Genomic DNA, 13021 nt, shown 5'->3' on the forward strand with positions numbered 1-13021 from the left:
AATATTCTAGGACATCAATCTCTGTATCTAAATATAATTAAGATAAATAAAAATTATACTGTTCAGTTCAGGTGTCTTCATACAACTCTTCAAACAAGCAGTGAAATGTAAATCAACCTTATTCTTGTTCAATGGCTATAATAAATCCTGTATTTAAACATTTTAAAATGTGGTAAAGAAAAGGATACGTATTATCTCATATTTGTTTCTAAGTAAGGTGTAGGGGGGTGGTTGTTGCTAATGTTATTTTGCAATATTGTTTATTTATGAATTTTTATGTTTTGTTGAACACAAATACAACCTTATCTTCAATGCAGCTGCCTTGTCATACTCGAAGACAGAAATGAAGGGGGCTCTGGTCAAGAGGTTGCTGCTGGAATAGAACACCCACCACTAATTACCACTGCAGCTGATGAATTCTAGCTATATTTTAGTCTTTGCATCATAATTCATTCAAGAATTAAAATCCTAAAAGGACCCATGCCTCCAATGTTATACAAAAATTAACTCAATAGCTCTAAATGTACAAACAAACCTAGAAAAACTTGCAGAAGAAATATAGGAAAAAACTCATTGAAACCCTAGGTTAGGCAAAGTTTTTTAGATACAGTAGCAAATTCATAATGCATAAGGAAAACAAATTGATGAGTTGGAATTCTTTAAAATTAACAACTCCTGCTCCTCCAAAGGTATCACTAAGAAAATGAAAGGACAGATTGGAAGAAAATATTTGCAGAACAGATTTCTGTACTGCACTGGAATATATGAAGAACTCTCAAAATTCAGTAATAAAAAACAAACAACCCAATACAAAAGTTGTAAACAAACAAAAACACTTGTTGGTTGGCTGTATGAGGGCCTCCCAAAGATGCCCACATCCGAATCCCTAGGATATGTGTGAATGTATTAGGTAAGGTATTACATGGCAAAAGAGACTTTGCAAATATAATGAAATTAAGGATTTTGAGATGAGGACATTATCCTGGATTATTCAGTTGGGCCCTATGTAATCTACAATGGTTTCCAGAAAAGGGAGACATGGTCAGAATCAGGAAAAGGTGATGTGATGACAGAAGCAGAGAGAAAGATTGGAAGATGCTGTGCTGCTGGTTTTGAAGATGGAGCCTTCTTCAAAAGGCACCACACTATGAGCCGAGAATGCAGGTGACCTTTAGAACCTAGAAAAGACAAGGAAAGGTTTTCCCCAAAGCTGTCCAAAGAAATGCCATCCTGCCAATGCCTTATTTTAGAACTTTTGACCTCCAAACTGCAAGATAATGTGTGTTGTAATTTGTTACAAATATATATATTTTAAACTGTTTTATGCAGTTTAACTGTTATATATATGCATAAAACATAAAGAGTTTAAAGAAAAATTATAAATTGAATATGTACAAGTCAAGAAATAGAACATTTCCAGCATTCTATAAAACCTATGTGTGCTTCCCTGTCATATATTCTCCCTCCTCCCAGAAATCACCACTATCTGGACTGCATGATAATCACTTTCTGTTTTCCTTTGTAATTTAAATGCACACAAAGAAGTGTATCTCTAACCAGTATAGTCGTTTTGCTCATTCCTCACATTTTTTAACTCTGGTAAAGACATGTAACATACAAATTTCCATCTTGATTATTTTTAAGTGTACAGCTCAATAGTAATAGATACATTCACATGGTTGTGCAACAGCGCTCCAGAACTTTTCATCTTGCAAACTGAAACTTTACACCCATTAAACAACTCCCATATCCCCCTTCACATCCCTTGGTACCCATCATACTTTCTGTTTCTACAAGTGAGTGAAGTCATATAATATTTGTCTTTCTGCGACTAGCTTATTTCTCACATACCATTAAGTCTTCAAGTTTCATCTATGTTGTCAAATGTGTCAGAATTTTCTTCCTTTTTAAGGCCAAATAATATCCCTTTTAATGAATACATCACATGTTATTTGTCGGTTTGTCAATGAGCATTTGGGTTGCTTCCACCTTTTGGCTATTGTGAATAATGCTGCTATGAACATTATTGTACAATTATCTCTTCAAGATGCTGCTGTCAGTTCTTTATATACATACTCATAAGTAATATTGCTGGACCATACGGTAATTCTATTTTTCTTTTTAGGAAGCACCATGCTGTTGTCCATAGTGAGTGCACCATTGTACATTCCCACCAACAGTACACAAGAGTTCCAATTTTTTCACATCCTCACCAACACTTGTTATTTTCTGTGTTGTTGTTTTTCATACCGACCATCGTATTGGATGTGAGGTGATGCCTCATTATGATTTTGATTTGCATTTCCCTAATGATTAGTAATGTTAAGCAACTTTTCATGTGCTTGTTGGTCATTGATATATTTTCTCTGGAGAAATGTCTATTTGAGTCCTTTGTCAAATTTTTAATAGTTATTTTGTTGTTGAGTTGTAGAAATTAGTTATGTATTTTGGATATTAACCCTTACCAGATATAGGATTTACAAACAGTTTCTCCCATTCCATAGGTTGCCTTTTTACACTATTGACTGTGCCCTTTGATGCAGAGAAGTTTTTTATTTTGATGTAGTCCAATTTATCTATTTTTACTTTTATAGCCTGTGCTTTTGGTATCACATCCAAGAAATCATTGCCAAACCCAGTGTCATAAAGCTTCCCCCCTGTGTTTTCTTCTAAGACTTGTATACGTTTAGGCTTTTCATTTAGGTCTTTGATCCATTTTCAGTTTTTATTGTTGTTGTTGTTGCTGTTTTGCATGTGGATACCAGTATTTACAACACTACTTGTTGCAAAGACTGTCCTTTCCCCCACTGAAGGGTCTTTGCACCTTTGTTGAAATCATTTGCCCATCTATGCAAGCGTTTATTTTGGGGCTCTATTCTATTTCATTTGTCTATATGTCTGCCTTTATCCCAACACCAAACGGTTTTGATTATTGTAGCTTAATTTTACTTGTTTTAAAACTATATGAAATTTTATTATTCGTATTTTTTTTTAATCTTCACCTGAAGATAGTTTCCCATTGATTTTCAGAGAGTGGAAGAGAGAGGGAAAGACAGAGAGAAATATCAATGTGAGAGAAACACATCGCTTGGTTGCCTTCTGCACACGCCCGGACGAAGGCCCAGGCAGGGAGGAGCCCACAACCAAGGTACATGCCCTTGACCAGAATTGTACACGCTCTGTCCACTGAGCCAAACTGGCCAGGGCCTTTTCATATTCTTTTTTTTTTTAATATGACTTTAAAAAATTTTTTTTCTTTTTTTTAACTGATTTCAGAGAGGAAGAGATAGAAACATCAATGATGGGAGAGAATCATTGGTTGCCTTCTGCACACCTCCTGCTGGGAAATCGAGCCCGCAACCCCAGTGTGTGCCCTACATCGGAATTGAACCCTTGACCCTTCAGTCCACAGGCCAACACTCTATCCACTGAGCCAAGCCAGCTATTACTTGTATTCTTGAGGACCTTATTTCTTTTGTTAAGTATTGAGATGCATTTATATTATTTCATATAGCTCTAAATAGTTCATTTTCATTAAAATAGTATTCTGTTGTCTAAAATGTATCAATTCACTCCTTGCACAATAATTCCAGCAGTTCTCTCTTGTCTTCAGAGCCAGCGGCCCTCCCATGTGCTGAGCCGCTAGGAAGGCCTGTTCATGAGATCTTAGGAGCCTGAAACTGTGGTCACCCCTCCGACTCTCACTAGGGGGGAAAATCGTTGAAGCTGATCACCCAGGAAAGCTCTTCATTGGTGGCCTCAATACAGAAACAAATGAGAAAACCCTTGAAGCAGTATTTGGCAAATATAGGCAAAGAGTAAAAATACTCTTGAATAAAGATTGTGAAACCAACAAATTAAGAGGATTTGCTTTTATCACCTTTGAAAGTAGCCAGAGTCATGAATGGAAAAGTCCTCAGATGGAAACCATGAAGGTAGAACAAGACACTAATCCATCATTTGAAAGTAGTAGAAGTGGGCTACCTCCCCCTCCAAGAAGCAGAGGCCCTCCAACAGGCCTTAGAGGAGGCAGAGGAGGATGTGGAGGGACCAGGGGACCTCACTCATGTGGAGGGCACATGGATGATAGTGGCTACTCCATGAATTTTAATATGAGTTCTTCCAGGGTACCACTTCCAGTAAAAAGAGGACCACCACAAAGAAGTGGGTTCCTCCTCCAAAAAGATCTGCTCCTTGCCCTAGCTGGTTTAGCTCAGTGGATAGAGTGTTGGCCTGCGGACTAAAGGATTCCGGGTTCGATTCCTGGTCAGGGCACATGCCTGGTTTCAGACTCTATCCCTGCTGGGGGCTAATTCCAGCAGGTCATAAATGCAAGAAGTTCATCAAAAGGTTGGTGAACTTGAGGCTTCAGCAGGGCTGAAGATACATATTATTGCCTGCTGCCAGACAGCTGAGGGCATTTCCCCAAACCTGAAAAGATACATATTATTGCCTGGTGCCAGACAGCTGAGGGCATTTCCCTAAACCTACATGAAAATCTACATGTTATTACCTGCTGCTGGCCAAACAGATGAATTTATATTTCATGTCTAGTCTCTTTATTAATTTACTCGCAGCCCTTCTCCAGATTCCTGAACCCTTCTAGATGCAGGATAACACCCCGGCGGATCCCCCCAGTGTGGGGCACGCAGGAGGCAGCTGATCCATGATTCTATCTCATCATTGATGTTTCTCTCTCTCTCTCTCCTCTACCTTCTCTGAAATCAATAAAAAAATATATATTAAAATAAAAGTAATTTTGGGAAGGAGGTGGGGGACTGCTGAACGGGGTTCCCCTGACCTGGCAGCACCAACTGCGGCTGGGTCCCCTCCCGGAGCTGCGGGCTTGGACGCGGAGTCTGCGCCATCTTGATCCGGAAAGTGGAGCTTATCTGAAGCCTGAGAATCCACAACTGCGGCACCCCAGGAACAGCTGCGAGCCCCAGAACAACGCTCCCCAACTGGCGCAAGCACATGGGTTCAGAGGAGCTCTACACTCCACCACGGAAAGGTCAGATTTCGCCTGGGATAAGGTGAGGTCTCTGGTCCCGGCGGGAGAGAGGAACGCGCGTTTTGCGGGAGCTGGAGGACCAGGGAAGTCTGTGCCTAGAAAAATCCGTGGCTGTAGGGGCTGGCGTGATCTGTGATTGTGGAAAGGGGTCCTCAGAGCTGCTAAGAGAAGGGCACTCTAAAAAGCAACCCATTTTGATCTGAAGTGCAGGGACACCCTAAGAATTTCAGGCCGTCCAGACTTACGCGCAGCCCGTGCGCTCCCTTTGTGCCTGGGTTTACTCGCAGTCCTGGAGTTCGCACACTTGGGCTTTTTCCTCTTCAAATCCTTGCTTCTGATTACTAAGCCCAATACATAGGATCACCCAGTTGGGGACACCCTGGGAGACTGCAGGGGAAAGTTGTTTTTCTGGAACCTGGGGATCGGAGCGGGGAGTGACCATCAGAGAGTCAGCTCTGAGGCAGACCACGCCCACAGGCCGGTGGCAGTGCCACAGGGAAAGAAGGCTCTAACACTGCCTAGAGAGGCCATAGATAGACCCGGAAGTCAATCCAGAAACACTGCCACCCAGGGGCTGAATCACAAATTGACTCTTGCGTAATCAAAAATAAAGGAATACGAGAAATTAAGACACACCGCCTGCTTAAAATCAGGACTGGCTTACAACACCGAAGAGCAGTGGATCGCAGGGAACTGCAATACTGTCTGGACTGAGAAACAGGCGTGCCAAACAGAAAAACAGAGGAAGTGAATGACCTTCACTACTTCACATTTTATTTTTACCTTTTATTTTTTTATTTTTTTTTATTTTCATTTTTTGCATCCTTTAATCAAGAAACTTTTTTTTCTTTTTTCATCACTTGATTTTACCTTTTTAATGATTACATTTTTATTTTCAATCCGTATTATTACTACTGCTATTTTATCTTTTTTTTTTTAAAGTGTCATTTTATTTTCTCTTCATTTTATTTTGGGATTAGGGTTCTACATTCTATTTTTTATCTTTCCTTTAGCATCGTTTTACTCTATCTCAACTCTACCTTTAGGCCATCACTCTCTTCCTAACCTCCCCCTTTTCAGTGTCCTGTTTGTCTTACCCTTTTACTGCTTTAGATTTTCCCTATTCTTTCTGTTTACCCCTTGTTAAAATTTCACCCTACTTACATATCTAATCTCTAATCCCCTGCTCCAAGTCCACATACACCTCTCCCTTCGCTGTCTGAGCTATCCATAAACTTGTCCTTCTCTCTGTCCTTTTGTTGTTGTTTGCTTGAATGTAGATTATATCCAATTTTTATGCTGTTTTTGTGAGATTGTTTTGCTTATTCTTCTTTTGTTTATTTTTTTGTTTGTTTTATGCTTCAGCTTTCCCTTGCCTCAATCCATATTAGTTGGTGTTGTAGTTTGTATTAATCCCCAGGCACTTGTTGCTGGCATTTGCTGGGATTAGTGATTGTTCTATTGGAGTTTTATCCCCAATATATATAGTCTGTTCCCCTTTCTCTCTTAGTCACTTTCTTGTCTCTCTTACTTTTTTTTTTCTCTTTACTTTCCCTTTTCCCAATTTCATTTTCACACTCCTTTTTTCTTTTTTTCTTTCTTTCTTTCTTTTTTCCTCTTCTTCTTTCTCTCCTATCACCTAATTTGCCTTTCTCTGGTGGTCACCTTTATTGGAGGTTATTAATATCGTGAATACATTTCTGTTCAGTGCCTTGTGAGTTGTACCTGGTAGTGCTGTATTTTGTGCCTTTAAATCAACCCAGGAGAGAGAGAACTACATAACCAGACACCCAGAGAAGAGAGACCATGGGGAGACAAAGAAGCAGCCCGCATATGAAAGAAAAGCAGGCATCACCAGAAAAGGAAGTAAACGAAATGGAGGCAAGCAACCTTCCAGAAAAAGAATTCAGAGAAATGGTCATAAGGTGGCTGAAAAGAATGGAAGACAAATTCGACAATATGAGCAAGAACCAAGAGGAAATGAAGAAGAACCAAGAAGAAATGAAAAATGACATCGCTGCTGTAAAGAACTCAATAGAAAGCATCAAGAGTAGACTAGAAGAAGCAGAGGACCGCATCAGTGAGCTAGAAGACAAGATGGAAAAAAATACCCAAGAAAAGCAACTTCTAGAAAAAAAAATTAAAAGGCAGGAGGAGAGTCTAAGGGAACTTTGGGACAACACGAAACAAAACAACATCCGCATAATAGGGGTTCCAGAAGGAAAGGAAGCTGAGCAAGGAATAGAAAACCTCTTTGAAGAAATAATGACAGAAAATTTCCCAGATATAGGGAAGAAAAAACCCACACAAATCCAAGAAGCTCACAGAGTCCCAAGCAAAATGAACCCCAAAAGACCGACGCCAAGGCACATTATAATTAAATTGGCAAACACCAACGACAAAGTAAGAATCTTAAAAGCAGCAAGAGAGAGACAGAAAGTTACATACAAAGGAACCCCCATCAGACTAGCAACTGATTTCTCAACAGAAACTCATCAGGCCAGAAGGGAATGGAATGAAATATACAAAGTCATGCAAAGGAAGGGTCTGAATCCAAGAATACCGTACCCAGCAAGGCTGTCAATCAAAATTGAAGGTGAAATCAGGAGCTTCACAGACAAAAAAGGACTAAGGGAATTTATTACCACCAAACCAGCAATGCAAGAAATGCTAAAGGGTCTACTGTAAAAAAAAAAAAGAAAGAAAGAAAGAAACAGGAAGCGAAGAAGTAACACAGGGGTAAAGAATAGGAATGGCGACAAATAAGTACCTATCAATAATAACTTTAAATGTAAATGGATTAAATGCCCCAATCAAAAGACATAGGGTAACAGATTGGATAAGAAAACACGACCCATATATCTGCTGTCTACAAGAAACCCACCTCAGAAAAAAAGACGCACACAGACTGAGGGTGAAGGGATGGAAAAAGGTTTTCCAGGCAAATGGAACTGAAAAAAAAGCTGGGGTAGCAATACTTATTTCTGACAAATTAGATCTCAAACTGAAGGACATAACAAGAGATAAGGAAGGCCATTTCATAATACTAAAAGGAGCAATCCAACAAGAAGAAATAACTCTGGTAAACATATATGCACCCAATACAGGAGCACCCAAATACATAAAAAAACTCCTGGAGGATATTAAGGGAGACATTGACAGCAATACAATCATAGTAGGAGACTTTAATACCCCACTATCACCATTGGACAAATCCTCTAAACAAAACATCAGCAAAGAAACATCAATCCTAAATGACTCACTAGACCAGATGGAATTAATTGACATCTTCAGAACATTTCACCCCAAAGCCACAGAATATACATTCTTCTCAAGCGCACATGGGTCATTTTCAAAGATAGACCATATGTTGGGACATAGGCAAAGTCTCTTCAAATTCAAGAAGATAGAAATCATATCAAGCATCTTCTCAGACCACAGTGGCATAAAACTGGAAATCAACTACAATAAAAACAACCCAAAGAAATCAAACACATGGAGACTAAACAGCATGCTATTAAACCATGACTGGGTTACCAGAGAGATCAAAGAAGAAATAAAAAACATCATGACAACAAATGACAATGAAAACACTACAATCCAAAATCTATGGGACACAGCGAAAGCAGTCTTGAGAGGGAAGTTCATAGCTCTACAAGCCTACTGCAAAAAACAAGAAACAGGGGTAATAAATTACCTAACCCAACAACTCAAAGAGTTAGAAAAAGAGCAACAAGAAAAGCCCAGTGTAAGCAGAAGGAAGGAAATAATAAAGATCAGAGCACAGATAAACGACATAGAGACCAAAGAAACAATACAAAAGATCAACAAAACCAAGAGCTGGTTCTTTGAAAGGATAAACAAGATTGATGAACCTCTAGCCAGGCTCACCAAGAAGCAAAGGGAGAGGACCCAAATAAACAAGATCAGAAATGAAAGAGGTGAAATAACAACAGATCCCGCCGAAATACAAAGGATTGTTAAAAAATACTACGAACAACTCTATTCCAACAAACTGGACAACCTGGAGGAAATGGACATATTCCTAGAAAAATATAACCTTCCAAAACTCAATCAGGAAGAATCTAAACAGCTCAACATGCCAGTAACTATGGAAGAAATTGAAGCAGTCATCAAAGAGCTTCCGGCAAACAAAAGCCCGGGGCCAGACGGCTTCACAGGAGAGTTCTACCAAACATTCAAGGAAGAACTAAAACCTATCCTCCTCAGACTATTCCAAAAAATTCAAGAGGAAGGAACACTTCCCAGCTCCTTCTATGAAGCCAGCATCACCCTAATACAAAAACCAGATAAAGACAACACAATGAAGGAGAATTACAGGCCAATATCTCTCATGAATGTAGATGCCAAAATCCTCAATAAAATTCTAGCAAATAGGATCCAGCAGTACATCAGAAAGATCATACACCATGACCAAGTAGGATTTATCCCAGGAATGCAAGGATGGTTCAATATCCGCAAATCAATAAATGTGATACATCACATAAACAAATTGAGAGATAAAAATCACATAGTCATATCAATTGATGCAGAAAAAGCATTTGACAAAATCCAACACCCTTTCTTGATAAAAACTCTCAACAAGGTGGGAATAGAAGGATCATACCTCAACATCATAAAAGCTATATATGATAAACCCACAGCTAACATCATACTCAATGGGCAAAAACTAAAACCATTTCCCCTAAGAACAGGAACAAGACAGGGATGCCCACTCTCACCACTCCTGTTTGACATAGTACTGGAAGTATTAGCCACTGCAATTAGACAAGAAGAAGAAATAAAAGGCATCCAAATTGGAAAAGAAGAAGTAAAGCTGTCCTTATTTGCAGATGACATGATATTGTACATAAAAAACCCGAAAGACTCCATCAAAAAACTAACAGATTTAATAAATGAATTCGGCAATGTAGCAGGATACAAAATTAACACCAAGAAATCTATGGCATTTCTATACACCAACAATGAACTTACAGAAAGAGAGACTAAAAAAGCAATCCCATTTTCCATCGCACCAAAAAAATTAAGATACTTAGGAATAAACCTAACCAAGGAGGTAAAAGACCTATATGCGGAAAACTACAGGACACTGAAAAAAGAGATAGAGGAAGATGTAAACAGATGGAAGAACATACCATGTTCATGGATTGGTAGAATCAACATCATTAAAATGTCCATACTACCCAAAGCAATCTATAGATTCAATGCACTCCCCATTAAAATACCAACGGCGTATTTCACAGACCTAGAAAGAACTCTCCAAAAATTCATCTGGAATAAAAAAAGACCCCGAATAGCCACAGCAATCCTGAGAAAGAAGAATAAAGTAGGAGGGATCTCAATACCAGATTTCAAGCTGTATTACAAAGCCACTGTCCTCAAAACAGCCTGGTACTGGCACAAAAACAGACATATAGATCAATGGAACAGAATAGAGAATCCAGATATCGACCCAAACCAATATGCGCATTTAATATTTGACAAAGGAGGCATGAGCATACAATGGAGTCAAGACAGTCTCTTTAATAAATGGTGTTGGGAAAATTGGACAGATACATGCAAAAAAATGAAACTAGATCACCAACTTACACCATACACAAAAATAAACTCAAAATGGGTACAGGACTTAAATATAAGACGGGAAACCATAAAAATACTAGAGGAATCCACAGGCAGCAAAATCTCAGACATATGCCAAAAGAACTTTTTCAGTGATACTGCCCCTAGGGTAATGGAAGCCAAACAGAAAATAAACAAATGGGACTACATCAAAATAAAAAGCTTTTGCACAGCAAAAGAAACCATCAACAAAACAACAAGAAACCCCACTGTATGGGAGAACATATTTGCAAATGGTATCACTGATAAAGGTTTAATTTCCAACATCTACAGGCAGCTTATACAACTTAATAAAAGGAAGATAAATGATCCAATAAAAAAATGGGCAACGGACCTAAATAGAAGCTTTTCGAAAGAAGACAGAAGGAAGGCCAAGAGACACATGAAAACATGCTCAAAGTCACTAATTATCCGAGAGATGCAAATCAAAACAACAATGCGATACCATCTCACACCTGTCAGAATGGCTATCATCAACAAATCAACAAACGACAAGTGTTGGCGAGGATGCGGAGAAAAAGGAACCCTCGTGCACTGCTGGTGGGAATGCAGACTGGTGCAGCCACTGTGGAGAACAGTATGGAGTTTCCTCAAAAAACTGAAAATGGAACTCCCATTTGACCCAGTAATCCCACTCCTAGGAATATATCCTAAGAAACCAGAAACACCAATCAGAAAGGATATATGCACCCCTATGTTCATAGCAGCACAATTTACAATAGGTAAGATTTGGAAACAGCCTAGGTGCCCATCAGCAGATGACTGGATCAGAAAACTATGGTACATCTACACAATGGAATACTATGCTGCCGTAAAAAAGAAGGAATTACTACCATTTGTAGGCACTTGGATGGAATTAGAGAACATTATGCTAAGTGAAATAAGCCAGTCAATGAAAGAAAAATACCACATGATCCCACTCATTTGGGGATAATGAAAAACATTATAAACTGATGAACAAAAAGATAGTTACAGAGGCAGTAAAGCATCAAACAGACTGTCAAATTACAGTGGTAAGGTTAGGGAGAGGTGGGGGAAATAAGAGATCAACTGAAGGACTTATATGCATGTATATAAGAGTGGCCAGCGGATGCAAAACATTGGGGGGTGAGGGCATGTATGGGAGTGGGGTGGGGGTCGGGGGCAATGATAAGATATGTACACATATAATACCTTAATAAAAATTTGAAAAAAAAAAAAAGGGAAAAAAAAAATAATAAAATAAAAGTAATTTTACTTAAAAAAAAATCTGCTCCATCAGGATCAGATCCCAGCAACAGTGGAATGGGAAGAAGAGCTCACCATCACGTGGAAGAGATGGTAATGAAGGCCCACCTCGAAGGCAACCCCTGCCTTCTGGTACAGATGTTTATTTGTTCCCAAGAGATGATAGATATTCTGCTAAAGACAGCTATTCACACAGAGATTATCCACATTCTCGTGATACAAGAGATTTTGCACCACCACTGAGCAATTATACTTCTCGTGATTATGGTCATTCCAGTTCATGTGATGACTATCCATCAAGAGGCTATAGCGATAGAGATGGCTACGGTTGTGATCATGACTATTCAGATCATTCAAGTGGTGGTTCCTACAGAGATCCACATGACAGTTATGGTAACTCACATAGTGCTCCACCTACAGAAGGGCCCCATCATTTTATGGTGGAAAGCAGTCGCTTTGATGACTGCAGCAGCTACGGTGGAAGTTGAGACAGTTACTTAAGCAGCCGAAGTGACCTCTACTCACATGGTCATGATTGGGTTGGCAGACAAGACAGAGGGCTTCCCCCTTCAATGGGAAGGGGGGACCCTTCTCCACCTGATTCCTACAGCATTTCAAGCTACCGATCACCAACTGATGGTGGCCCTGAAGGAAGCCGATCTGACAGAGGGGGAGGCAGAAGCAGATATTAAAAACAAAACTTTGCAGCAAAATCCCTGTTCAAAGAAACAAACAAAAGGTGGAACCTATCTGTCATAACCACCCTAGGGCTACTAAAAGAAAAAACTAGTTACCTTTTTTAAATTTCCTGTTAAGTTCCCCTTCCATAATTTTTATGTCCTTGTGAGGAAAAAAGTCAAACATGTTTAATCTTATGACATTGCTTTCAACAAGCAAATATTAAATGTGTTAAGGCTTGACTTGTGTACTAGGGTTGTAATTTTCCAAGTAAAGGTGTCCCTAAAGGCAAGCATTCTAAGATCTACAAACATCAAGCCATCTAAAATGGAGAGATGAATCCCTCTGCCTACCAGGGGTCCTCACACTTTTTAAACAGGGGCCAGTTCACGGTCCCTCAGACCGTGGGAGGGCCGGACTATAGTTTAAAAAAAAAACTATGAACAAATTCCTATGCGCACTGCG

At 39.3% G+C, this 13021-nt stretch overlaps 2 protein-coding genes across 8 annotated transcripts in view; one reads left to right on the top strand and one right to left on the bottom strand.

Annotated features, from left to right (window-relative positions):
• PLEK (pleckstrin) overlaps positions 1-13021 on the bottom strand; it is a 61912-nt gene that overhangs the window by 34632 nt on the left and 14259 nt on the right. The window lies entirely within an intron of this gene.
• On the top strand, positions 1067-12366 carry LOC308255857 (RNA-binding motif protein, X chromosome-like; the record flags this gene model as incomplete). The annotated part of the gene is given in 5 exon segments (XM_080683759.1): positions 1067-1164; positions 2126-2148; positions 3709-4169; positions 4172-4206; positions 11913-12366. Coding segments are annotated over 5 exon segments (1071 nt in total).

This window comes from Plecotus auritus (assembly GCF_963455305.1).
Source record: "Plecotus auritus genome assembly, chromosome: 8".
Classification (NCBI taxonomy): Eukaryota; Metazoa; Chordata; class Mammalia; order Chiroptera; family Vespertilionidae; genus Plecotus; species Plecotus auritus.